General features: G+C 47.5%; 6 protein-coding genes and 1 long non-coding RNA gene across 7 annotated transcripts; 3 read left to right on the top strand and 4 right to left on the bottom strand.

Moving 5' to 3' along the window:
• Positions 1–29: 29 nt before the first annotated feature.
• LOC112347372 (G-type lectin S-receptor-like serine/threonine-protein kinase SD2-5) lies at positions 30–1,046 on the top strand. Its single transcript, XM_024678106.1, has one exon. The coding sequence runs from the start codon at positions 30–32 to the stop codon at positions 1,044–1,046; it is 1,017 nt and encodes a 338-aa protein (XP_024533874.1).
• A 7,817-nt stretch (positions 1,047–8,863) lies between these two features.
• Positions 8,864–11,386, top strand: LOC9637945 (G-type lectin S-receptor-like serine/threonine-protein kinase SD2-5). The gene has a single exon (XM_002973149.2). It carries the CDS (start codon positions 8,864–8,866, stop codon positions 11,384–11,386), a length of 2,523 nt encoding a protein of 840 aa, XP_002973195.2.
• A 501-nt stretch (positions 11,387–11,887) lies between these two features.
• Positions 11,888–12,363, bottom strand: LOC112347411. The gene is made up of 3 exons (XR_002992750.1): positions 12,212–12,363; positions 12,069–12,139; positions 11,888–11,994 (listed from the first exon to the last, which is right to left on the bottom strand). It is a non-coding gene; the product is annotated as an uncharacterized LOC112347411 (long non-coding RNA).
• A 22-nt stretch (positions 12,364–12,385) lies between these two features.
• LOC9637946 (putative L-cysteine desulfhydrase 1) lies at positions 12,386–13,834 on the bottom strand. Its single transcript, XM_002973345.2, has one exon. It carries the CDS (start codon positions 13,749–13,751, stop codon positions 12,441–12,443), a length of 1,311 nt encoding a protein of 436 aa, XP_002973391.2. The 5' UTR covers positions 13,752–13,834; the 3' UTR covers positions 12,386–12,440.
• Positions 13,835–13,938: 104 nt separating this feature from the next.
• On the bottom strand, positions 13,939–17,518 carry LOC9641661 (uncharacterized protein C57A7.06). The gene is made up of 11 exons (XM_024678107.1): positions 17,216–17,518; positions 16,989–17,163; positions 16,487–16,929; positions 16,210–16,428; positions 15,813–16,154; positions 15,412–15,756; positions 14,690–15,358; positions 14,509–14,640; positions 14,311–14,436; positions 14,214–14,248; positions 13,939–14,151 (listed from the first exon to the last, which is right to left on the bottom strand). Exons 1-10 carry the CDS (start codon positions 17,516–17,518, stop codon positions 14,237–14,239), a joined length of 2,766 nt encoding a protein of 921 aa, XP_024533875.1. The 3' UTR covers positions 13,939–14,151; positions 14,214–14,236.
• Positions 17,519–18,184: 666 nt separating this feature from the next.
• LOC9641662 (DNA polymerase zeta catalytic subunit) lies at positions 18,185–24,404 on the bottom strand. Its single transcript, XM_024678235.1, has 21 exons — positions 24,277–24,404; positions 24,142–24,224; positions 24,034–24,091; positions 23,940–23,989; positions 23,778–23,890; positions 23,667–23,709; positions 23,550–23,618; positions 23,211–23,499; positions 23,063–23,154; positions 22,663–22,941; positions 21,759–22,617; positions 21,286–21,707; positions 21,079–21,224; positions 20,458–21,028; positions 20,264–20,410; positions 19,934–20,209; positions 19,774–19,881; positions 19,511–19,716; positions 19,159–19,462; positions 18,462–19,109; positions 18,185–18,410 (listed from the first exon to the last, which is right to left on the bottom strand). The coding sequence occupies exons 1-21, from the start codon at positions 24,386–24,388 to the stop codon at positions 18,267–18,269; spliced, it is 5,019 nt and encodes a 1,672-aa protein (XP_024534003.1). The 5' UTR covers positions 24,389–24,404; the 3' UTR covers positions 18,185–18,266.
• Positions 24,405–24,481: 77 nt separating this feature from the next.
• LOC9641663 (heterogeneous nuclear ribonucleoprotein H3) lies at positions 24,482–26,144 on the top strand. The gene is made up of 2 exons (XM_002973150.2): positions 24,482–24,581; positions 25,001–26,144. The coding sequence occupies exons 1-2, from the start codon at positions 24,568–24,570 to the stop codon at positions 25,854–25,856; spliced, it is 870 nt and encodes a 289-aa protein (XP_002973196.1). The 5' UTR covers positions 24,482–24,567; the 3' UTR covers positions 25,857–26,144.
• Positions 26,145–26,226: the final 82 nt, after the last annotated feature.

Raw genomic sequence — 26,226 nt, forward strand, 5'->3', positions numbered from 1 at the left:
AAGAAGAAAGCACCTTGCAGCTATCCCTCATGGCGGGTATGCCCAGGCGCTTCAGTTTCCAGGAGCTTGAAGAAGTCACAGGGAAGTTCAGCAACTGCCTCGGGAATGGGGGATTCGGAAACGTTTTCAAAGGATTACTTGCCGATGGCACTGAAGTTGCTGTGAAGAAGCTCGAAGGCTCGAACCACAGAAGTAAGGACTTTTTTGCGGAAGTTGGAATTCTAGCCAGGACGCACCACTGGAACCTCGTCAAGCTGCTGGGATTCTGTGCGCAAGGGCCCAGGAAAAGGCTCCTTGTGTACCAGTATATGAAGAATGGCTCCCTAGAGCGGTGGATATTTGAAGACGACAGAATTCCTGGGAATATTTCGTGGAAACTTAGATTCAACATCCCAATAGGCACAGCGAGAGGATTGAACTACTTACGTGTTGAAAGGATAATCCACCTGGATCTGAAGCCGGAGAACGTACTCCTCGACGATGGTTTCCAGCCGAAGATAGCAGACTTCGGATTGTCCAAGCTCATGAACAGGAAGGAAAGCCAGTTGCAGCTGACGATTACGAGAGGCACCCCTGGCTACGTTGCACCGGAGTGTATTCAGGAAGGAACGGTGACTGAAAAAACAGATGTTTTCGGCTTCGGGGTTCTGCTGCTCGAGATCATAACAGGCTGCAAGAACAGGAACCTCTCAGGCGATTACCTGAAGGACTACTTGTTGGTTAGTAACAGAAACGGTAGTGCCGCTGCTCACCTCTCTGAAGAAGAGAACGAAAAGGAAAGATTGAAGAATGTTGCGGCGTTGTGTGTTCGAGACGATCCAAACTTACGGCCCTCGATGAGCAAGGTTATACAGATGATGGAAGGAGTTACCGAGCTGCTTCAAGTACCTTTGGAATCGGAGCTGAATTTCTTTTTCGCTTACAGACCCAAAGATCAGCTTAGCAGAACCGCAGCCTCGAACGTGAATTATAGGAGTTCTGATAAGTTGCTGAACTCATCTTCCTCGTTTACTGCCTTCTCACAATCTAGCCTGAATGCCCGATGAAATTATACGTTACAACATTGAACGAAAAATATACCTTCGTTGATTCGCTACTGCTGAAACTGTTGCGCTAAGCCAAAAACAATGTAGCTGCAATATCATTGAATCATCAACCTCCAAAGAAGAACAGTTATATCTTCTCCTATTTGAGTTCCAGATACTCATAAAGGAAATTCGTCGTCGAAGTCTGTAGAAAAATCGTCAATCAGTACGTGATTCAAAACTAGAAATTATAAGAAACCGTTTCGAGCTTCGGCTTTCAGCAATAGCAGGCTACAAAAAGAAAAACCTCGCGAAATATCCTGAAAAGCTCCATCAGGAACACAAGAAAAGAGAAAGATTGCCAATCGTCATTGCAATGTGGGGTAAAAAGGCAATATTGAGCTTAAAATCGCAGGTGATCTTGAGAGAAAAGGATGGAGCTCCCTCATAAGAGTTTCGAAAAGATGCTGAAACTATCAATATCGTTCAAGGATTTGCCACAACACGAGTCCATCTAGAGCACAAAAAAAGGAATAGCAATATTCTTAGCTTGAAGACCAAAATTTACCAAACGATGGACAGCGTCTCCCTGGAGCTAACACAGTTGGAGCACAACGTAAGCGCATCACAGCACACTCTTCCTCTATCAACGAACAGCGACCAAAGTGTGAGCGTCCATCTAAAGCCAAAGGAATTCTTTGTCTAGGCGAAATATATCTCAGATTTCACGGATCTTCTGTGACGAGCTCCAGCGCCAAGAAAAAGAAATCGCGCCATGGCATTGCATTCTACAAATTGCGAGGTTACTCAGCCGCAAGAATCGAAACTGGAGAAAGCAAACTCAATGAATGAAACATCACCTCAAAGATCCACCAAAATGCTCGATCAATGCAACATTGCGCCGACCTCCACGGAAATGCGATGTTAAAGCTCTCGATCGGCAGAAATCCATGAGCCATTCATAAACCCTAGAACACAAACCCACTTTAAGAGGCCTTAACAGGTCCCGCGTTCGACTCTAGCAAGGTTTTATTATTTAGCCACGTATGATCCAAAAGATTCTAGCTAGCCGATTTCACAGCGTCTCGCAGCCTCGCGTAGTCCTCGAGCTTGTTGTAAATCTGGTGAGAAACTCTCGCGTACGCCGTCCCGGATCTCTTGCTCTTCGAATTCGCGCTGGGCGATCCCCCTGCCTGAAAGCAAATCGGGACCTCCACTCCAAACTCCCTCCTCATCTCCAGAACCTCACCACCACCGCGATGTAAGGCCACACCTTCCCGTTCACCAGAATGCTATCACCAAAGTAGTCCGGACACCACTGCGGATGAACTGCCGGATTGCTCCCAACATTGGGATAGTTTATGGAGCCATCACTGAAGAACTGCTTGTCTTGGATCACCAGAAGCACGTAGTCTCTCGGGACCCAGGATGGATCTTCCCATGGCGACTCTATCACGTAAAGTCCGACTAAGCCAGCAGCCATGTTGAGCCGGGTCATGCCGTAAGTGTGGTCGTGATACCACAGGAGCGAGTGGCGCTGAAAGCTGGGATAGACGTAGTTTTGCGTCACGTAACCCGGGTCCCGCTCGCCAACTGATGTAAACCAGGCTTCTGGATGCCCGTCCGACCAGCTCTCTTGTCCATGGAGATGAGTGACCACCAGAATGTAGCCGTAGCGCAGACCCGCCCCTAGAATCGTATAGTTGACTGGAAGAAAAAGTACACAATCTTTCCCATGGGACAAAGGATGTTTGTCTCTTTTGGGCTCTCAAAGTTGGACCTGATATGAAGCTGTATACTCGCTCATGCCGAATGCATTCAGTGTTGTTGGTGGCAAGTCTCTGTGCAGTTTCTGCGTCAACAAAAAAAAACGAGTCTTGGAAGAGTCTGGAAATCAAGTGGAGAAAGAACGCATACCTGGGTGATTTTGTAAGCTCCAATGGTAACTCTGTAGCGTGGGCTCAAGTATATCTTCAGTGGGGTTGGAAGAACGTGGATGAACTTTTCCAGCTCCGGGGACGGTGGCAGTTGCAGACAGACCTCATCTGCTTCTACTGTGATGCAAATGTCAAGGATGAACAGCGTTATGAACTTCCAAGACATTGGGAATTCTATGGCACGGGTGCTGCGTGAAAAAAGACTGTACAGTGTGATATTGCATTTGCCAGGTGGCAACATTTGATTGGCCTGCCATAATTATGTTGCTATTATGTACATTGGATGAATGCTTTTAATGGTCATCCATACATGCCTACATAGTACATATCTGCTCATCCTTTGATTAGGGTCATTTTTAAGGCGAGGACTAGCAGGACATCTTGAGGGTGGGTTCTTTCAAGGTTGGGGGACAAGAGATTGATTCCTTGGAGGTGGGGAGTAAAGTCTGAGCGTGCGGGGTGTTTGGCAGACGCTATGACTGGAAAGGTGTGTTTTCTTTGAGGCTTTGTTGTTGTGAGCACATGAGTCCATGAATGAGAATGGATCCTAGTTTTGGTGGAGATGAGGGGTAGCCACATTGCTGAATGCTCCCATGAGCAGTGTGTGGCTATCCTTCATTCTCAGACCATGCAGGAAGCTTGATGATGCTAAATTGAGCAACACAAGTTGTTGGTAATTTGAGCAAAGTAGAGTCAATGAGAGGCTTCTATGGCATTAGAGACTTTCAATGAGGATGCCAAGGGCATTGTTGGAAAGTGATGCCAATAGAAACACCCCATGTGCAAGTCTCACCATGGCTAGTGGTGTGGCAGGTTTTTTGAGTGGAAACTATGGAGGCAAATATGGCTCACGAGGGTTTTCTGATGGAAGAAATGAGAAATGTGAGTGAGGAGCTGCCTAGAATGCAAGCTGGGAATTCTCCTATACTTGATATTTTAGAGGAGCAACTTGCAATAGTGGTTTCTACTATTCTCAAGAGTCTTGAGATGATGCGTCATCTCATTGGCACTAGAAGCTCAAGTCTTGGCCAATGAGCTCTTTTCATAGGGAAGGCTCCACACCCAGCCAGGCTGAAATATCCCACATTCCAACTTGGAGATGATTTTGATAGTTACCTGGATGTATTTGATTGCACGGCTTATAACAATCAGGTAATAGGCCATGAATAAATAAATGCTTTCTGTATGGCTCTCTCAAGAGAGGTATAGAGAATGTTTATCACACATTATGCTCGAGATCAAATGGTGTCTTGGGATAAGGCCATAGCTTTGGCCAGGAGGCTCTTCATCATTATAACTTTTGAACTTATCAACACAAGAAATTATCAAAAGGGCAAAACTATGCAGCAATATTGGGTTGTGCTATAACTGGCTGCCACATATATCTTTGATGACATTGACAAGGCAAAGAGGATGGCAAAGCAAGCTTTTTATCGAGGCTTTCTTGAGGATCTGCAGCCTTATTTGATCACAGCAAAAACGAGATTTGTGGACAAGTTGCTTTCTGTGGCAGCAAAAGCATTAAAAAAGTGGAAACCCAAAGCAGTTACAGCATGTGCTACTCGGCCAGAGGTACAAGAAAGTGATGACTCAGGAGAGCAAGAGGATTGCCACTATAATGCCAAAAGAGGTGAAACTAGTCTCAGAAGAACAGATACACCAATGGTCCTAGTGTCAAGTGGTTGGCACCCGCTAATGGTGAAAGGGATAAGTGACCTAGCAAAAGGATTGATTGTTACACTTGTGGGAAAGAAGGCCACATCCAGTGTGACTGTACCTACATTGCCGATACAATGACCTAAACCAGCAAGTTAAGGAGAATTTAAACTAGAGCTTGCACCTAGGCAGGGATCAGGCGCAGATAATGGATACCCTGACTTAAGAGTAGTAGAAGCCATTGCCCTTCTTTCTACAGTCACAGGATTTCGTTGTGGTCATGATATGGTTCAATTCGCTGAGCTCAGATTTCTCTGAGAGAGTGGTGGCCATGGTGGACACAAGCTGTGAAGTGACGACAGTACCAGAAAAGTGGGTAACCGAGGCCTCCAAGGTGGTACCCCCCTGTCATCATATATGTATACAACGATGAGTTATATACACCTCGAGGTTTAGTCGACCTTGATCTGAAGGTTGGGGACACAGCAATGAGGAGATGCAACATTGTTGGGACTTAATTGGATGAATGATGTAGGTGCGAAGATTGAAATAAGGGAGAGGCAACTCACTTTCTCCGATGGTCACAGACCTATGAAGTTGGGGGGTCTGCTTAAACCTAAATCTTCACGCAAAGCCTTTCATTGCACTTCCGAGTTTAAAACATTTGCTCCAATCAAGCAAGGGATGTATCTGTGGAAGGAGCCATGCAAAGAGGCAGTTACGAACGAAGTATTTTTGGTTGATCGAAAGGTGGTGCTACTAAAAGCGGAAGTAGACATTATGATTCCTCCTATGTCACAGGCATTTGTCCCAACACAATTCTTTATTTGTTGCTGCAAGGGAACATTCATACGCTTGTGGTCCTCATATCAGGCACTCCAGAGAGGCATGTCAGTAGCTAATGGAATAATTAGTTCTGTATATAAGGACAAGCCTAGCATCCTTATGGCAAACTTGAAGACCTCCACAGTGAACGTCAAGTCGGGTGATCCTATAGCTGAGGCAGCATGCAAGGATATCTCGGACATTGTGTGCTATACAGCTGCTTATGGTCTGGATGCTCTTGGATTGCCAGACCCATACAAAAATTATGTTGGGGGAGCGAGCTGTATGTCATCGGAAAAGCTGCCACTAGGCTCTAAAATTCCTTGGGAGGATAAAAGGAGAACTAAAAGTTGGAGATATGCTCTCAGGTACGGATCTCATTTCTGAATTTGATGAGTTGCTGTGGCAGTACTGGGAGATTTTTAGTACTGGAACTCTTGACCTGGGCAAAACTAATATGCTTCGTCGTGAGATCCATACTTCCTCAAGCAGGCCTATCAAGCAGCATGCATACCGTGAAACTCCCAAACAGAGGAGATTAAGAAAATGTTAGATGCTGACGTAATTGAGCCTTCATCATCACCCTGGGCATCGCCGGTGGTTCTCGTCGAGAAAAAGGATGGCACAACCAGATTCTGCGTTGATTATCGCAAGTTGAACCCTATTTCTAAGCGTGATGTTTATCCAGTACCGCGAATAGATCATACACTCGACCAGCTTGCTGGTGCACAGGTAGATGTCCGAGAGAGAGGTATGCTGGTACTTATGTGTTGTAACTCAGGTGTTTTCCTTCTAGCCTCTAGCTTCTGGCAAGTGCCTATGAGAAGAGGATAAGGAGAAGACAGCTTTTACATGCCGGGATGGTCTGTACCAGTTCAAAAGCATGCCTTTTGGGCTATGTAACGTAAGTGCTACTTTCAAAGACTTATGGACCGTGTCCTCGGTACGCTCAGATGGGAATTGTCACTTGTCTATATAGACGACGTTAATGTCTATTCTCGGGGAGTATGTAGCCTCATCACAGACCTCAGAAAGGTATTTTCCAGATTGAAAGCAGCAGGTCTGAAGATTAAGCCAAAGAAATGTCACTTCTTCATGCGCGAAATTAAGTTTCTTGGACATGTGGTGTCTAGCAAAGGAATTGCTCCGGATCCTGAGAAAATATCAGCAGTGAAGGAGTTTCCTATTCCTGAGGGAAAGAAGCAGGTCCACGAGTTCTGAACTCTAATGCCTTGGTGCAGATTAAAGCCTTTCTTGGTCTGGCTGGCTAGATTTATCAACAAATTCGCAGAAAGGGCTTCTAAAGCAGTCGGAGCGGATGGCTTGGGGTGCCGAGCAGCAGAACACCTTTGAAGAACTAAAGCGGGAGCTGTGCAAGGAGCCTATATTATCTTATCCTGATTGTAGGTATTGTAGTTGCCTGGTGATGTATTGATGCAATGCGCCATATCAGCAATATTGGCATAGATTGGGAATGGGAATGCGGAACATCCCATTGCTTATTATAGCAAGCGCTCAAGGCTCTTCAAGGCTCAGGATCACTCTCAGGCTGTCTCCAGTGATGGTCGATTTACTTAATGGGATATGACTATGAAATTGTCTACAAAAGAGGCTCAAAAACTCGAAAGCAGATGGGTTATCCAGAGCTTTTCACAGCTAGACTGTCTCACAAATTTGTTGAATTTCCTTGTTATATTTCTCATGTTTAATCGCATTGGCAATATTTATCATTCCTGTTCTGGGTTGTAGTTGCGTGAGCATCCCTATTTGGACTTGATTATTTAAGTGTGTGGGTCGGTTGAAGTAGTTATCCCTGCTTTGGACTTCAGATGGATCGCAAAGAATACAAACTGCACCTGGCCTTCGCTGAATCGGGAGAGATTGTTCTTGGCATTGACAAGTCAGTGAGGAGAAAACTCAATCGAGGAAGAGATAAGTTTGGTGTGCTAGATGGCAAGCTAATGTACATCGCTTCAAGGGAGCTGAATCAATACCTGGTAGTTCAGCGGGATGAGGTCGATGAGCTCGTGCTAAGATACCATGCTTCCTCTTTATCGGGTCATTTGTCACGGAACAGGATCCTAGATGATTTACAGCAGCATTACTGGTGGATTGGTACGAGGAATGATGTTGATCGGGTTACAGTTTGCAAGATCTCTAATGCTCCTATGCGGTCATCTATAACCTCAGAATTACAGCCACTGCCAATTGGAGGGCCTTTTGCAAGGGTGGGACTTGATTTCGTTGAACCTTTCAACTTCCCCTCCAGACATGGCAACTGATATTTTGTTGTTTGCATGGACTACTTCTCTAAGTGGGTTAAGGCACGAGCAGTAAATGACAAATCTACTCAGACTGCTGTGGAATTTATCTACGAGGATGTTATCTTAAGACATGGAGTCCCAGAGCAGATCCTTACTGACAGGATAAAGGAGTTTTGCAGTGAGGCATTAATGGGTGTGAAGCACACCCTGACAGGAAGATTAAAACCTTCAACTAATGGCATGGTAGAGCACTTTAACAGGACATTAGAAAAGACGATCTCAGTAAATATTTTGCTCAAGAAAGGGGAGTGGGACAATGTTTTGCCGGAAGTACTCTTTGCTTACAGAACAACAAGACAGGAGTCCACAGGTTTTTCACCTTTTGAGATGATTTACAGGAGAAGAGCGAAGAAACCTGCTCACCCTGGATTAGATCTCACCGCAACCAATGATGGTATTGAATCCCAGAACTATGTTGGAGAAAGCTCGAATCACAGGGCAATCTTGGAAGAAAGAGCAAGAGCAAACATTGAACAGGCACAAGCTCGTTATTCAAGGAACTACAAGAAAAGAATCAATGATCATCCCTTTGGTGTTGGAGATTCTGTCATGGCCAAAGTTGTGGTGCAAGGCATCCTAGGAAGGAAGTGTTCTTCACGGTACGATGGGCCCTATTTGGTAATAGATCAGCCAACTCAAGCTAAGATGACAATTTTGGCTCAGCAAACAGAGAGTGCAATGCCAGGGACAGTGTTATCCACAGAATTACGATTCTCTAATTTGATATTCGACAGCAATGTTAGAAGTCCTGGAGAGCGTTCAATCAGACCCATGTTTTTTCAAGTCTCTCCTTCAAAAACGAGGAAATGACTACAGACATTAGTCTAGGAGTTGTGTGAGAACACGAGTGACCGCTACAACGTTTTCACGCAGAGAATATCCGCGAAAAATATTCTTCCAGATGAATAAAGGAATGCCACATGTCCTTATTTTCATGTAGTACGGTCATTTTTTGGCAGACGCCATAAATTCCTCCAATATCAAGTCAGTCAAAAAGTGAATCTGACGTAGTCCACCTTGCAAGGTCTTGCCCAAATAGGATGACACAGCTGGCTGGGAGTTCAAATAATTCGGCGCTTGAGAGGCCGAAAAAATAATGGCTAGTAAAGGAAAGTTGTGCTTCATTGTCTCGTCGATCTTCATCCTGCGTTTTGCTCAAGCAGAAATATGCTACTCGAACTTCACCACCAAGATAAATGGTGCCTTGTATCCGCTTGATCCATACGGTTTGAGTGGCCGCTACGCTGGTTTATGGTCAAATTATAGCAACATAGATATCAGCCAGGGCATGAGTTACCAGGTGTGGATGCTGAGTTATAACGCTGAAACGCCAAAATCGTTTTTCCTGGCACTCATTGCCATCCGCAATCCAAGTGAGTATTGGGATCTCACAAGACCGGTCATCCTGTGGAAGGCCCGACAGACGAGGCTTGTAGGTGAGAATGCCACTTTACAATTTACCGCAGATGGAGAGCTTAAAATCGAAGAAGACGATGATGTCGTATGGTCCACGAAAACTGCAAACAGAGGCGTCCGGTGGCTCTGTATTTCCAATCGCGCAACCATAATGCTCCTGGATGAAAGCGGAAGCAATGTCATCTGGCAAAGCAGCGACGAACCTTCTGATACTGTGCTGTTGCAACGAGCACTTACGCCGGGACAAAAGCTCGTAAGTTGGAATACTTCAGAAGACAGCAGCGATGGCCTCTATAGTCTCGTCATAGAGAAAAACAGGCTGCAACTGTTGTACGCCTCGCAACCGTACTGGAGCTTCGGTAATATTACCAGCGAGGAAGATATGTTTGCGGTGTTCTGCAGGCAAAACGATGGTATCGTGTCTCTGGATCTGCGAGCCAACTTCTCACAGATTGAAACGAATCGTGATGACTTGGGGTTGGTGTTTTCATTGTCATGTTCCAGTCGAGGTTTAAGAGATCAAGTGATGGAGTTGCCAATAGATGGGTCACAACTCACGCCCTCCACTTTCATAAAGCTGAAACCGGACGGGGATGTCGTCTTGTACTCCTGGAATTGGACGGGTACAAACTGGATAGATTTCTTCAGGTTTTCGACTCTCTTCAAGTGCTTTCTTCCAAGTGGATGTGGAAGATACAGAACCTGCAATTCAGCATCAGGCGCATGCGAGGAAACTTGTCCAGATACCTTTGCAAGAAGAGGTGAAGACTGCCAGCCACCATATCCACTAGAGACATGCGAAGACCAGCTCGAGTATCGATTCGTTCGAAGAGAGGGAGCTGATTACTTCTCCACAAATTATTCCACTCCAGTTCCTGAAGCATCAGTGGAGGCGTGTCAGGGGCGCTGTGAGTCGAACTGCACCTGCACGGCGGCCTTTTATAATGACGGGAGCTGCTTTCTCACGCACGGCGACGTGCAGTCACTCCGATCTGGGAAGTACGTTGCTCTGCTGAAAGTTGCCCGCCCTCGAAAGATTTCCAAGACGCAACTCCAGGCCATCACGTTGGGAGTACTTGTTCCAACAATGTTCCTGCTGATAGTCTGTCTCGGATGGCACTGCCGGAGGAGAAATAAGCATGATGACGACGAGGGAGAAGAAGAAAGCACCTTGCAGCTATCCCTCATGGCGGGTATGCCCAGGCGCTTCAGTTTCCAGGAGCTTGAAGAAGTCACAGGGAAGTTCAGCAACTGCCTCGGGAATGGAGGATTCGGAAGCGTTTTCAAAGGATTACTTGCCGATGGAACTGAAGTTGCTGTGAAGAAGCTCGAAGGGTCGAACCAGAGAAGTAAGGACTTTTTTGCGGAAGTTGGAATTCTAGCCAGGACGCACCACTGGAACCTCGTCAAGCTGCTGGGATTCTGTGCGCAAGGACCCAGGAAAAGGCTCCTTGTGTACGAGTATATGAAGAATGGCTCTCTAGAGCAGTGGATATTTGAAGACGACAGAATTCCTGGGAATATTTCGTGGAAACTTAGATTCAACATCGCAATAGGCACAGCGAGAGGATTGAACTACTTACACGATGACTGTGTTGAAAGGATAATCCACCTGGATCTGAAGCCGGAGAACGTACTCCTCGACGATGGTTTCCAGCCGAAGATAGCAGACTTCGGATTGTCCAAGCTCATGGACAGGAAGGAAAGCGAGTTGCAGCTGACGACTACGAGAGGCACTCCTGGCTATGTTGCACCAGAGTGTATTCAGGAAGGAACGGTGACTGAAAAAACAGATGTTTTCGGCTTCGGGGTTCTGCTGCTTGAGATCATAACAGGCTGCAAGAACAGGAACCTCTCAGGCGACTACCTGAAGGACTACTTGTTGGTTAGTAACAGAAACGGTAGTGCCGCTGCTCACCTCTCTGAAGAAGAGAACGAAAAGGAAAGATTGAAGAATGTTGCGGCGATGTGTGTTCGAGACGATCCAAACTTACGGCCCTCGATGAGCAAGGTTATACAGATGATGGAAGGAGTTACCGAGCTGCTTCAAGTACCTTTGGAATCGGAGCTGAATTTCTTTTTCGCTTCCAGACCCAAAGATCAGCAAAGAGCCTCGAACGTGAGTTATCGGAGTTCTGATAAGTTTCTGAACTCATCTTCCTCGTTTACTGCCTTCTCACAATCTAGCCTGAATGCCCGATGAAATTATACATTACAACATTGAACGAAAAATATACCTTCGTTGATTCGCTACTGCTGAAACTGTTGCGCTAAGCCAAAAACAATGTAGCTGCAATATCATTGAATCATCAACCTCCAAAGAAGAACAGTTATATCTTCTCCTATTTGAGTTCCAGATACTCATAAAGGAAATTCGTCGTCGAAGTCTGTAGAAAAATCGTCAATCAGTACGTGATTCGAAACTAGAAATTATGAGAAGAAACCGTTTCGAGCTTCGGCTTTCAGCAATAGCAGGCTACAAAAAGAAAAACCTCGCGAAATATCCTGAAAAGCTCCATCAGGAACACAAGAAAAGAGAAAGATTGCCAATCGTCAAAAAGGCAATATTGAGCTTAAAATCGCAGGTGATCTTGAGAGAAAAGGATGGAGCTCCCTCATAAGAGTTTCGAAAAGATGCTGAAGCTATCAATATCGTTCAAGGATTTGCCACAACACGAGTCCATCTAGAGCATAAAAAAAGAAATAGCAATGGACGCGATTCTTAGCTTGAAAACCAAAATTTACCAAACGATGGCCTGGAGCTAACACAGTTGGAGCACAAAAGTAAGCGCATCACAGCGCACTCTTCCTCTATCAACGAACAGCGACCAAAGTGTGAGCGTCCATCTAAAGCCAAAGGAATTCTTTGTGTAAGCGAAATATACCTCAGATTTCACGGATCTTCTGTGACGAGCTCCAGCGCCAACAAAAAGAAATCGCGCCATGGCATTGCATTCTACAAATTGCGAGGTTAATCAGCCGCAAGAAATCGAAACTAGAGAGAGCAACTCAATGAATGAAGTGTCACCTCAAAGATTCACCACAGTGCTCGAGCAGCATTGCGCCGATCTCCACGGAAATGCGATGTTAGAGCTCTCGATCGGCAGAAATCCATCGCATTTTCCGAGCTCCATCCCTGGCCCATTCATAAACCCTAGAACACAAACCCACTTTAAAAGGCCTTAACAGGTCCCGCGTTCGATTCTAAGCAAAGGTTTATTATTTATCCACGTATGATCCAAAACATTCTTCGCAATCTAGCGAGCCAAGGATTTCACAGCGTCTCGCAGCCTCGTGTAGTCCTCGAGCTTGTTGTAAATCTGGTGAGAAACTCTCGCGTACGCCGTCCCGGATCTCATGCTCTTCGAATTCGCGCTGGGCGATCCCCCCGCCTGGAAGCAAATCGGGACCTCCACTCCAAACTCCCTGCGCAGCCTCGTCCTCATCTCCAGCGCCGCCTCCTCGCTCGCCACTTCCAGCTTCGCCGGGAGCTCCACCATCGCCATGGACGAAGCAAGCTCGGCACACGTCCCACACTGCGTCCCCCACGCCGCCGCGAGCATCTCCGCCATCGCCATCGCCCCCCGGTGATTGAAAGCGATGAGACTGGAGAGGCCACCTAGATTCCCATCGATGAACTCCACCGCGGCGGTCACGGCGAGCTGGGAGCTGTAGTCTCTCGTCCCCACCCAAGAACACTCGCTGAAGAGCCCCAGCTTGAAGTTGTGAGACACCACCGGGTGGTGGAGGCGCTCCAGATGCTTGGCCTTGGCGTGGAGGAACGCGACGCTGTGTGGAGCGAAGAGCCACTTGTGGAGATTGCTCGAGTAGTAGTCGGCGTCGATCTCCTCCATGCTCAGCTCGATGTTGCCGATCGCGTGAGCGCCATCCACGAAGATCTGCTCCACTCCAGCGTCGCGGCAAAGGGCGACGAGATCTCGCGCCGGGAGAACCACCGATGGCATCGAGGTGATGTGGTCGATCACCGCCAGCCGGATGGTGGTGGAGCTCTTGGCGGCCTGCTCCAGCGATCGCTGGAAGCTGTCGATGATCTGCCGGGCGGAGAGAATTGGAAGCGCGAGCTCCACCTCGATGATCCTCGCGCCTGCGCGAACAGCGTAGGCCTCGAAGCACTTCTTCACGGCGGCATAGCTGCAGTTGAGCATGAGGATGGCGTCGCCGGGGTGGAATCTCTTCTCCAGGAATCCCCACGCCATGTCCTGGGCGATCATCGCCGCCGCCGTGGTCACGTTGTCCACCAGGACGATCTCCTCCACGTCGGGGGCGCGGATGATGGACGCGATCGCCTCCCGCGACGCGCGCAATCCCTTCTCCAGGGGGCCGAAGTAGAACTCGTCCGGCTGCTCCAGCCACTGCCTGTGCCACCGCTGCTGCGCCTCCAGGACCGATCGAGGACAGCTCCCAAAGCTCCCATTGTTGATTCTCGCGATTCCTTGCCTGTGGTGCGAGAATTCGCGAGCCAGCATCTCCTCCCAGATCTTGCCGGATTCCACAATCGGCATTCTCTGGATACTCCCGGCCTCTTGCCCTTGCATCGACACAGTCATGGCGCCGCGCCCTCGATCGATCAAAAATCCCTACCCTCGTCGCGGGGATCAATCCAGCACAACAGCACTGGATTTCGCCCTTCCTAGAAGAATCTACAAACTCACAATCTCGCGAGAAATAGGTCGAGTTGCCCTGCCGCCATAGCTCAAGCTTCTGCCCTTAAAAACGAGCCTCTTATTCCCTGGATATTCTCAATTGTCCGTTATTATATGAAGGAATCCATCGTCTTGGAAAATGACGTGCATGCATTAAGCTCAATGGCTTTGCATATGCTATTTGCATATGCCCGGATATCCAAAGAAGCTAGCTTTGCAGCAAAGGCAAAACAATTCCTCCACGAAAGAAGGAATCGATCGATCAAAAAAATTGTTGCCATAGCTTTTCGAGATGCTTGCTATCCTGCGATAGAAGAATAACAAAGATTGTTAGATCTCGATTCCTCTGGAGAAAGATCGTCAAACCTTTGCTTGTGTTATTCGAGACGCTATCGCCCATCCTGTGATAGAAGAGTAACAAAGCTTGTTAGATTGCAATTCTTCTTTAGAAAGATCATCAAACCTTTGCTTGCGTTTTCGCTTTCCTGGAATCCCGTGCTCCGTGCGAGTTACTTTCTTGCTTGCGTTTTCTCTTGCCGACGTCCTCGTACTCGATTGGATCGATTATCACTCCCGCTCGTTTGATTATCTGCGTGGTAATCACGTTTACAATCAAATCAAAACAGGAAGATCGAGAAACAGTAAGAAAAGCAAAGCTTACAGATGGTCGTGTCAAGTCCTGAAAAGCTTTGGTTGGGTTGTAATCACGCCCCAATGGCATCCGCATTGTTTTCTCGAAAACTTCTCTCGATGTGTAGGGGAATGGCAGCGACGACGACAGGAACTTTGCAGCCTGTTACACAGAGAAGTGAGCAAAGAAAAGGAAGAACAAGAAAACCTACCTTCTTATCAGTCTTCTGGCTGATGATGACGTGCTTGAGCTTTGCATCCAGTCTCCGCTTCTCGGCCTCTTCTTTCTTTCGCTTGGCCTCCTCCTGTTGCTTTAGCATCCATTGTGGAGGACCTCTCTTCTTCTGGATGTCTGTCCACTGCCCCCACCCTGGTAAGTCCATTCTCTCGAGTTCTTCTTGGGGACACTCTTCGTCCACTGCGGCCGCTTTTGCTTCTTGGAACTCGGCCTCCACATCGTCTCCAGCAAAAGCCTCTCGAATCAGATCCTCTTGACTACGTGGAACTATGACTTCGTCACCGTCGTAATCGAGATCTTCCTCTTGTTCTTCCACGCTGTTTTCCTGCTCTGGTACAGTTTTTTTGTCCTGCTTGTGACTCGTATCCTTTGGCCGCCCCGCAATCGCCACCTTAAAACTTTCGTCTGCTACGCTTTTGCTGTTTGTTTCTGGCCTCGCAACTTCGTCCGTGCCGAATACTGTCGGGTTTGCACTGATAACCGAATGCTTTGTCACCTCCACTCCCATCGCATCTTCAAGTCTAGTCGCCGATTCCTTGTTTTTGCTTTTCTTCTTCTTTTTCTTCTTCGTCCTCTCGCTCTTGTCTCCAGCTATCGTGATTGGTTCGTCAACTTTCGTGGTGTGCTCCACGGCAGCGCTAACCTGTATGAACACATTAGTCTTATTTTCAGGAAAGAGGAGCTATACCGGCTTACCATTCCTTCTAGATCAACATCCTCAATATCAACGGCATTGACAGGAACAGGATCAGATTTTCTCTTTTTCTCCTTCCTCGTGACTAATAGCATCTTCGTTCCCATCAACGGAGATTCATCTTCTGAGTTTTCACTATCGGTTCCACGCTCGACCATGTCATCTTCTTCATCGATAGCTTTCATAGCGGACACCTTGTCTGCGTGGCCTCCAAACGACAGTTTCCCTTTTAATGGGCCAGTTTCCTGGCTGGGACCAGCATCGTCAGCTCCAGCAGATTCAAGTTCTTCTAACACTGCTCGGGCCTCATCTTCTGCTTCTTTTCTCTTTTTCTCAATCGCACGGACCTGAAAGAAAGTGGTAGAAGTAAAGATGAGTTCAATTAAAATGCATGAGTATTTACCATGAATGGAAGAGCAAAGATACCAGTAGTCGGTAGCTCGGTGTCGTTGGTTCCTTCTTCCAGTGCTTTCAACGTAGCGACCTTGGCTTTGGCTAGCACTCTTGATCCAGGCTTTTCTAGCACAAGTCCCGGCTCATCATCCTTATCACTGTCGTCTTCCTCGTCCTCGTCACTGCTACTGCTCTCAGACTTGGCAGAATGAATTTTTCTCGTCAACAACGCGTGCTCACGGAGCTGCTCTGTGATAGCCTCTCTTGTTCCCTCATTGTGTTGCTGCAAGCCACGCTTTAGAATTCTTTTTGCCCAGCGAGACGTGTTTTTGTGTTTCAATGTCATGCGCTCCTGCAAAACAGGAAGATTAGTAAGTCATCTGGATACAGGAGACTAAAACTTTTACCCTTGCACGATTCAACTCCTGCTTCATAGTTTCCTCGAGTTGTACGTCAGGATCATCCGCCAACATATCTGCTTTGGTCTTCTGCGATTTCCTCGCAAGCCGATGAAACGTTTTGGACTTGATCTTTTTTACTCTCTTGGCTCTCTCCTCGTGACGGAATAGAAGATTACGCATTTTAGCAAGTCTCTCTTGACGATCCCTGACTTCATCAACCGATAGCTGCACAAAAATAACGCTAGTAATTTACCAGAGGAAACATCAAAGAGCCAACCAATACCTTGTTAAGCTCGAGGCTTTCCTTGGCCTCAATTTGAGAAGGATCGGCCACACCGTTTTCCTTTAGCAAAGCTGCCACCTCCTTCTCAAACGCTGTCGAAGGCTTGAAATCAGCGACCATCGACGTCGTTGATGAAAGGGCGACGTTTACTTTGTCAATAAACTTCAGTGTAGAGGCTTCACGATTCCTTTTCACGATCGGCTGCCACTTGCTGATGTCCTCAACAGTTTTCTCGTAGCCAGCTTGTCTATCGATCTTCTCCTGAATATTTTTCGGCAGCGGTACCGACACCGGAGCCGCACTCTTTTGCAGTGATCGAACCCGTTTCTTGAGCGCATTAAATCCAGGCTTTTCCTGGAGTGGAGCCAGCAAATCCTCAACAGTGATTGGCACTTCTTCATTCTTATCATCCATGTAGCTGATATCTTCCTTGACCTTCTTAGCTACGTAGACAAAGAGCAGTCTTTTAGCCATAGCTGAGAGAGAATAGAAAAGCACGTACCATGTCGGTTCGCTTTACCAGTGACTTCCATGAGCATTCTATCATGGAGTTCTTCCTGATCTCCTTCTTCTTCGTCTCCCTCGTCATCTTCATCGTCGTCATCTTCCAGTGATTTATCATCCAAAGTTCCAACATTCTCCTCTCCAGACGCAGCACCTTCATCGATCTCCTCGTCCTGCAAACGCCCCACATTCAATTCCAGAAGCAAAACAAACACAAAATCTCACCTCGAAATCCGATGGAAGCTCGTACTCCAGCTTGTCCACCTGGTCAAACCGCCTGTTCTTCCCGGACTCCTCCTGCGGCACACCCTCTTGGTACTCGTACAAATCGCTGGCAACCGAATCGGGCTCATCCGCCGGCTTGCCGGATTTGCGAGAATGCCGCCTCTTGCGATCATTCAGATCCAGCGGCAGGCCAATCTCCTTGAGAAGACGCGATGGGTAATTTGGCCCGGCATCCCTGCCCTTGCCTCTTCCTCCCCTGCCTCTTCCTCCCCCTCCCCTTCCTCTTCCCCGCTTGGGCGCCATACCTAAACCCTAAACCTTCACAAAAAACTTAACCAAATAACCATTCCACCTTTGTTAAAAAACTTACCAAACACAAGAACTTTCGTCCTGTGGCTTTTGCGTTCCATCGTTCCATCGTAAAGCTTTAGTATGGTCCCATGCCATCTATCTATCTATGTATTTATCTATCGTTATGATCCACATGGAGAAATATTACAAACCAAAAGCCATGAAGTACCTTCACTCCAATTGCGATAGAAGAGCCAAAGTTTCTCTTCACTCGAAGAACAAAGAAGCATAGTGGCAAACTATTAAAAAAAAAAACACATTACAAAAGCATAACAAAGCTTGGTGAAACACATTCATTGTGGTGGTTTTCCGGGCTGGATTTGATTATTTTTGGTGTGATGGTAGATCTGGCACACTTGAGGAAGAGATTCCAGTGGCGAGGTGCTGTGCATTTCGCTGGATCATAAATTTCCGTTGTGCTGCATGACTTTGAGGTACTTCTGGGACTGCACAGCGCAGGCTCTAAGCAAGTTGGGGATCCTCCACAGACCTTATCACAGATTCTTGTGCTCCTCTTTACATCGTGTTCGGTAGGAGATACGAACACTGAACACTTTCTTTGAGCCTGCTTCCATAGGAGTAGCCACCGGATTAGCGTTAAGCATGGAGATGGATAGATTTAACCAAATAAATATCAAAGAACTTCATAAAAACTTTGTGCTCGTTTGATTACAAACCAAAAGCCATGAAGTACCTATCTTCATTCCAGATGCAGCTGGTTCAAAACAGCGGTGCTGTTCTCAAACTCTCTCTTCACTTTGACGCGCTCGAAGAACACCGGACAATCTAGCGAGACGCACAGCACCTCGCCACTGGAGTCTCCTCCTCCACAAGTGTGACAGATCTACCAAAAACAAAATCAGTTCCAGCCAGGAAAAAACAACCACAAACTTACGGCTTGAATGTGTTGGAGCTCTCTTTCGACTCTGCTCGCTCGACCACCAAGCACGACACTTATAAGCCGTTTGTCCGACAAGCATCGCTGACAAGTTAGCTGCCGCCGTCCCTGTGTCATGAGATCTCCACACACTGCGCAGTGCTGCGATGCGTAGTAATGGTCGATCCTTCCTCTTCGAGCACTTCCTCCTCCGTCATCACCATATTCCTGGTAGTTTTGGCGTGGCCTTTTCGCAGCAGGAAGCTGATAGACGCGGGACATATCGTAGAGCCATGCTCGAAGATCAACTCCAACGAGGCCAAATACTCTCTGGAGCGCCGGCAAGATCTGCTTGTTGATGTAGTAAGTGTCGTGCAGCCGGAAGCCTTTGCTGTCATCCAAGAGCGAGTATGGATCCACCACCATGTCCACGAGACGTGCACCGGGCTTGCCATGAACCACCACGTACTGGATGCGTTCTCCGTGGCATGGCTCGGCACGGGGATCCACAGCCATGGCTTTGGACGCAACGATGGCCGCTGGAGGCAGCACTGATGACTTTGTGCTGTAAGTCCCGAGCCGGACCTCCTTTGAGAACACGAAATCCTGGATTGACGTTCTTCCGCTGAAAATCTTTTGCCACTGGCGCTGCAGGTATTGTTTTACCTGTTGGGAAGAGCAGCACATCAATACCGAACAAGAAAGCGACTACTACCTTTGAAAGATCATATGTTTCAAACAGTAGCCTCAGAGACTTCTCCATTGTCTTGGCAACAGCAGCACAGCTATCACGTCGCACTGTTTCAATCCCTTTCGCGTCGAAAGTAGGAGTTTCTTGAGTGGGAGATTCATAGCTGTATCCCACATAACGCTTCTTTGTCAAAAGAACGCAAGGATGATACACTTTTTCCATCTTCAAGGCCACTGGATGAGGATTCACTGCTGTGACAGCGGAAGCTATTTCATGGCCAATCTTAAAGGCCTCGCTTCGCGAGCGTCCTTCTAAAAGTACAAACATACTGCAAACAAGCACCATTAGATACGAAAAAGCATTTCAGTTCACATGCCTGTCGGTGTCGCCGTAAACAACCCGTGCACCCCAAGCAGGATTGCTGTTCACCATGTTGATTGCTTGCTCTAAAGTATGCCTTCCAAGTTGAACTATACTGTCAGCTAGCTCTGCGCATGGCATTCTCCCACTGAAACCAGCCGCTGCGTAACCATATGTGACGTTTGCTATAAGCTTAAGAGCGAACTGCCGAGCATTGAAAATCTGTAAAAACGAAGCAACTGTCATTACATTCGAAAGAAAAAAGATAATTCAACGGACTCGGTGAAGAACTCTCTGCGATGCATCCAGTTTCTTCATTTTGCCTTTCACCATTATCCGCGTGGAGAGTATTTCTAGCAACAACCTTGGGAGAACTCCAGGAGCAATCTGGTTCAACGAGTGTAAGAATCAGCATAAGATTGTGAAACAGATATGGTACCTCAGGTGGAACAAACATGATCCCATTGGGAGTGACGATCAACTTATCCACTAGACTCCGTAGTAGCGACGGCGGTATCCATAATTTAGTCACCCCGAGAACTTTCGGGTTTAGAGAGATGCATTTACCCAGACACGTCGAGAAGCAAAGGTTGTAAGCAATTATCATGGAGGGATAGAGTGACTGGAAATCGAGCACTACAACCGGGCTCGTATAGAGTTTCGATTCTGGTTCCAATACAAGTGGCAGACACTCCATTGCCGGTTGTGCAGCCACCTACAAGACAATACAATAAGTTGTAAGGAGAAACTTCGTCAATATCATAAGTACCTGTTCTTTAGAAGGAGAGATAGCCAAGAAATTTTGCGAATGTGCAAGGCGCATCATCATAGATTCGACACGGTACTGCGAGCCCCGAGAAAATACAGAATAGAAGTCGATACCGAACACTCTTGCCAACTCTGCGGTTCTATTTACCTGCAAAAACATGTCAGACACAGGCTTGAAATACAGTATGCACTCACAATATCGAGCTGATCAAGGATTTGTAAGTTCAAAGCCGTTCGGTTGATCAAGTACTCGACGGATCTAAACCTGTTTCCTCCGGCTCCACTTGCAAACCACTTTGTCAGGTCTCGCCAGGAAATACGAGGAACTTTTCTCTTCAGAACTTCCTCCCCAACGCATTCTATAGTGTAGTTGCTAAGCTTGACTTCTCCTCGCATGATGCGCCACAGGTTTAAGACAGTCCGGCCACCAACGTAAATTCCACTTCCGTGAGTTCGGCCCCATTCGTCTTGGATGATGGTTTTGTTGGCCTCGGCGATTCCACCAGTCTTCTCACCATCCGAGAAAAAGGTGCTGCTCAAGCTGTTGTGACCGCTTCTTGGTGGAGTACGAGAGATAGATGCCAAAAGACCAACTCCAAGATTAGCAGCCCGTTCAGCGAGGAATCCCAAAGAAAGCCTCTGAATCTCCCATCCAATTATGATGTCTGGATCGTAAGCCCGTACCAACTCGATAAAAAACTGCAGAAGAGCTACTTCAGTGGGGAAGTAGCTTGTATTGGGAGAGCATGAAAGACCATCCGAAGGCCTGTTTAAAAGGAACATCAGTAACAAGCTGGACTTACACAAACAACAAACCTCTTGCCATCTTGTAACTCTTTATCGTGGATAAGAGCGATAGTCTCTCTTGTTGTTTCTGTATCATCTGCCACAACGATCGCAATGCAGCTGATTGAATCGTAATGCGGATCCGGTCGCAAGGAACCGCGTGTTTCAGCAAGAGCCTGCCAATGTTCTCGCATTGGAGTTTCAAGTCGTAAATAAATAAATCAGAAAGGCTTATACCTCTATGCTCATGACTGTGACTTGCTGACCAGCACCAGCTGCTGCAGGATCACGAAAACCAGTCTGGCTAGCCGGAGTAAGCCGATGAGCCGCCAAGGACGGGCCTGTGATCTGAGAAAAATCTCTAGACCGTCGTTTAGCTTCAGCACTCCCTTCCAACGTCGTGTTTGAGTGCTCACCGCTTTGAAACTCGTCCGAAAGTACGTGCATTTCATTGTACTTTGGAGACGCTGGTCTGCCGGATGGTGTCTCTAGTGTCGATGCTACATGTTCCTTTTGCAAAGAGTTTAACGCGAGGTTTTCTTTTGCAAGCCACTCACAGACGGAAGAATTCGATGGAGGCGCCAGTGCAGGAGTTAAAAGATGGATAACGGTATCATCAATATCAAATCTCCTCGCAGGATCACCAGCAAATATTGCCGCTGTAAAGCAGCAGGCGTTAAAATCAAGAGCACAAAAGCTGAGAAACATACCACTTTTTTCCATATCCTCCGAGCCTCCATAAGATACATTCGGGTACTCCACGTCCTTCAGGCCGTAGCTCTTGAAGCTTGCAAGGATATCATTGTTACTTGGAGGCCGCTGGTGAAAAATCATCGCCAGCTCTCCATTCTTCGGCAAGACTACATCCTTTTCCACTGCAGCAGCTGGCTGTGAGTTTTCGTTGTCACCGGAAGTTTCAACAGGCTCAGTGGTCATGTGACTTTGCAAGGGAAGAGCTCCATACTGGTTTAACAAGCATTTCCTCAAGCCTTGCGGTTTTACAGCGCTCTCAGTTTCTGGTTCCTGTTGTCTGCCACCTTTCTGCTTCCCACGTTTGATTCTCATCAAATCACGGACTGAAGTTTCCGACCTGGATTCTCTTGCCTGCTCCTGAGGTGATCCACAGGGACGTAAAGGTACAGCAACGCTTGCTTCTTCTTTTCCTGGCTTCGCAGGTGATCCTTTGACAGTTATCGGAAGCCGTCCCCAACTCCTGTTACCCACTCTTTTACCCGTCTCAGTCACGTCGGCTGGAGGTTCTTCATCCCCTGCTCCATCATACTGCGGAATTCTGATTCCAGAAGTACCTTCTTCAGCTACTAAGACCTCTTTTTCTTCTCCGTCTTCTTCAAAACAGTCGACAATATCCTGGCACTCCCTTTGCGACATAATCTCAAACGTGGACAACGTTTTCTGAAGTGCCGCTTCTACCCCATCACCTTCAAAAAGTCTGCATAAGTCGATTTCGCCGTGATCTTGCTCGTTGGCTGCTACCACATCACCTTCACAATTGTTGTTCTGGGAAGACACCATCCACTTGAGAAGTTCCAGTGCGTCCTCGTCAGCTGCCTGAAAAAGATGTTAGACACGAGGACGACGAAAAGAAAAACGCACCTTCCAAAGGTCGGGTTGAGACGTGCTTTGAGCCATTTCATTGTGAAGGCTGTCCTCCGGCGTCGGCTTCACCTCTTGGGAGAAGCCTTTCGCAGCCGAAGGAGACCGATACAGATTTGCCGGTTGTGAGCTTTCAAGTAGATCGTTATCTTGCGGCTGTGGCGTTGCTCCAGACATCCACACGGATTTCAAAATTTCTTTATGAAGAGCCTCCGCAGCAAAATGCTTATGCGGCTGTGGAGAAAGGAAGCTGCTCGTCAAGTCCTCTTGCTCCTGTCCCTGTAAAACAAGGGACATGAACGAGATTATTTCTGGAAGAAACATGCCATGCACAAAGACGGCAGACTGAAACGATGTCTTACACCGTCTAAGAGCAAGCAGCTTGCGGGCTTCTTCGCACCTCCCAGATAGGTATCAAAGACTGCACGAGCATTCTTCCAGGATCTATTTGCTCGAGAGGCGTATAAGAAAGTGAATCCTTGTTGAGGATCGCTGCAGCAGCGTCAATGTCAGAATAAGATCTTACAAGCTAACGTCAAGAGACAAACCTTCTACGGGAGCATCAGCTTCTAGCTCGCACGTACTGCATCTGGAAGGCGACGCTTTATCCTGAGAGAGATCTGACCAAACTTGGTGCGATGGAATGTTCGAAGATAACCAAAAATCATGAATGTCGTAATCACTTGACGATGTAAACCAGCTGCCATCGTTTTCAGCGGCTGGAGTGTTGAGTGCTGATATTTTCCTTTTCCTCTCGTTCGGCGTGTCGGGTAAAGGCGATCTAAAGCGCAAACTCGAGACTTCTAAGAGTCCCATTCCTGCCAGATTGTAGTCTATCTGAGATTGGAAACATCATTATTATCGAAACAATCACAGCCTTGTCTAACCTTCAATTGCAGCAGGTAAGGGATGTGAGCTTCGTAAGGTTGGAACTTGCGGTTTAAAATTCCACCACTCTGCAAAGCTTGTGTTACGAGAAACGAAACATCACTGGAGCTTATTACCAGTAGAAACGCGCTCATTTGGCTCGCTTCTTGAGGGTAGTATCTATGATCAGTCAAGAAAAGCCCATAGAAAAAAGAAAGAGAGAGAGAGATAGAAAGTCCCAAGGATACAAAGTTATTTTGATGAATGTGTCCTCGGATGGATGATAGCCGTAAAGCTTTTTCGCTCGAACGAGGTCGCAAGAATGTACGTGTTGTCTCTTGGCTCCAATGGAACTAGCCATCTGTGCAAAGGTCATACTAAGGCATGTATCAAGTACAATTGAGTGTTACCTTCATAGCTCTCTCGAGAGCCAACGCTAAACGCCGGACAAATGCCATGGCTGAAAGAAAAAAGATAAATGGAGAAAAGAGATTCGCGTAGTACCTTCTTCTAAGCTCTGAGGAAGATCGTCATCGTAAGGAACATAAAAGTATGGGAGAGCCTGAAATTGGACAATTGCGAGTGATTTCTCGGCTTCTAAATCATCACTACCTTGTGAAGATGCAAGCAAGTCTTCTGCCCCGCGAGAGTAGAACCATAGATTCTCACTACAGGAACTTCCATCACGCTCCTCCCTGGCAATCTCTCCTTAAATCTCACCGCTAAAACGAAGAAGTCCCAGCTCACCGAAGAAATGCGAGTAGCACTCGTCCATGTCCACCAGCGGCGCCGCCGTGTAGTAATCCAGGTTCACGATGCGAATGCCGAAGACTCGCTCCCCCTCCTCCAGCTCCGCCATAGCCCGCGCGGGCGCTTCTTTGACACGAGAAAACGAAGAATTAGGGTTCTAGCGGGAATATCCCAAGAGCATATATTTCGTTGCAAAAAAGGCCCTTTACTGTTTGCCGAGGCAGTTTTGCGGTTAGGGCAAGCGTTGTGCGATTCGCTGGGAGAGGAGGGATCGCGGCGCGCGCAGCGATGTTTTCCAGGGGGTAAGCTCTCTCAATCCTTTCGGCAATGCATCAGGATCTATAGGTCATTCCAGTCCCAGTCCTGCATTCTCCGTGTCAAGAGAGAAATTTCTTCCTGGATTGCCTGAAATCGCCTGTGTCTGGCACACTAAATCCACAGCTAAGAAGGAACGAGTGTTTCCTACTTGCGAGTCAGTCCGAGAGACAGAGAAAAAAAAAATCGAGAAGAAGAGTAAGAACAAAGAACTCACAGCACAAAGAATTGTGAAAGAAGAGAGAAAGAGTGTTTGTGTGTGAAAGTTTCTAGAGAGGTTTTTTTCTTTCTTTTTCTTGTTAAGTGGGATGGGAAGAACAAGCTAGAGCTATGCACACACCCAAAAACAAAAGTTTCAAAGTTTGTTGAGCATCTGTCGATGGGGTGGGCTTTTCTCTGTTTTAAGGAATTTATTGGGGAGCGGGGGAAGTGCCGACGGATACGAGGTTGCAGCAGCAAAGAGGCAGCGCTTGCTAGACACTGCAGGCTCTTACTTTGGAAGCTCGCCTCATGCCACTGCTGCTCATGCGAGCTTCATGTACGGGGGCCCCGGATTTGCCTTCCTGGGCCAGCCGCGACCCTTCCCAGTTGTCCGACTGCGAGGACTCCCGTTTAACTGCTCAGAGAGTGACGTATTCGAATTCTTTGCAGGCCTGGATGTGGTGGATGTGCTGCTCGTCCGGAAACAGGGAAGGTTCTCCGGCGAGGCCTTTGTGGTGCTGGGAGCTCCCATGCAAGTCGACTTTGCTCTCCAGCGGAACAGGCAGAATATGGGACGGAGGTACGTAGAGGTCTTCCGGAGCAAGAAGCAGGACTACTACAGTGCCGTGGCCACGGAAGTTAACGATCCCAGGTCCGGTGATGTCTTGGCGACGCTCGCTTCTTCGGCCGCTGGAGGTGGCGGTGGCGGTGGCGGCAGCGGCGGCGGTGGTGGTGGTGGTGGCAGCAGCGGGAAGAACAGCTTGTGTGACAAGGATCTGGCCGAGCACACGGGGGTGCTCAAGCTGCGGGGGCTGCCATTCTCGGCGTCCAAGCGGGATATAGTGGAGTTTTTCCGGGAGTTTGGGCTCAAGGAGGACAGCGTGCAGATTGTAGTTCACTCGGATGGCCGGGCGACCGGGGAGGCGTACGTGTTTTTCTTGGGACCGGGGGACTCCAAGGCGGCCATGAACAAGGACAAGATGACACTGGGGAATAGATATGTGGAGCTCTTCCCGTCTTCTCGAGAGGAGGCCAACAGAGCCGCGTCCAAGTCGAGATAGCCGGCGCTACTTGTATTATCAACCAACGCTTTTCGAGCAGGAGCAATGCACAGACGTAACAACGATGACAACGACGACGAAGACGACTTCTTTCTTCATCTCAACTCTATATAGGCGGGGGAAAGTAAGGAAAAAATACTGTACTCTTTTTTTCTTCCTCTCTCTTTCTCTCTAACGCTTGGGGGGATTCTTTTATACTAGCTAACATCTAGGTGGTGGCCGTGTACGTCTGGGCCATTGTTACTACATTTCCACCATGAACAAAGATTTTTCTTAAGAAACATAAAACTCTCCGGTATCTCTGGTACTTGGTATTTTTTCCGATTGAACTTGCTGGTACTGATCCATCTCCTGAAAGTTTTTCACAGAC

This window comes from Selaginella moellendorffii, unplaced genomic scaffold (assembly GCF_000143415.4).
Source record: "Selaginella moellendorffii unplaced genomic scaffold, v1.0 SELMOscaffold_21, whole genome shotgun sequence".
NCBI lineage: Eukaryota > Viridiplantae > Streptophyta > Lycopodiopsida > Selaginellales > Selaginellaceae > Selaginella > Selaginella moellendorffii.

Coding starts and splice junctions, on each gene's coding strand:
- LOC9637946 (XM_002973345.2), bottom strand. CDS start 13,751: ATGACTGTGTCGATGCAAGGGCAAGAGGCCGGGAGTATCCAGAGAATG.
- LOC9637945 (XM_002973149.2), top strand. CDS start 8,864: ATGGCTAGTAAAGGAAAGTTGTGCTTCATTGTCTCGTCGATCTTCATC.
- LOC9641661 (XM_024678107.1), bottom strand. CDS start 17,518: ATGGCGCCCAAGCGGGGAAGAGGAAGGGGAGGGGGAGGAAGAGGCAGG. Junction 16,930..16,988: donor TGGTAAAGCGAACCGACATG/GTACGTGCTTTT, acceptor TTGTCTACGTAG/CTAAGAAGGTCAAGGAAGAT. Junction 15,359..15,411: donor ATGTTGATCTAGAAGGAATG/GTAAGCCGGTAT, acceptor GTGTTCATACAG/GTTAGCGCTGCCGTGGAGCA.
- LOC112347372 (XM_024678106.1), top strand. CDS start 30: ATGGCGGGTATGCCCAGGCGCTTCAGTTTCCAGGAGCTTGAAGAAGTC.
- LOC9641662 (XM_024678235.1), bottom strand. CDS start 24,388: ATGGCGGAGCTGGAGGAGGGGGAGCGAGTCTTCGGCATTCGCATCGTG. Junction 23,990..24,033: donor TCCTCAGAGCTTAGAAGAAG/GTACTACGCGAA, acceptor TTTTTCTTTCAG/CCATGGCATTTGTCCGGCGT. Junction 21,708..21,758: donor GGAGGATATGGAAAAAAGTG/GTATGTTTCTCA, acceptor GCTGCTTTACAG/CGGCAATATTTGCTGGTGAT.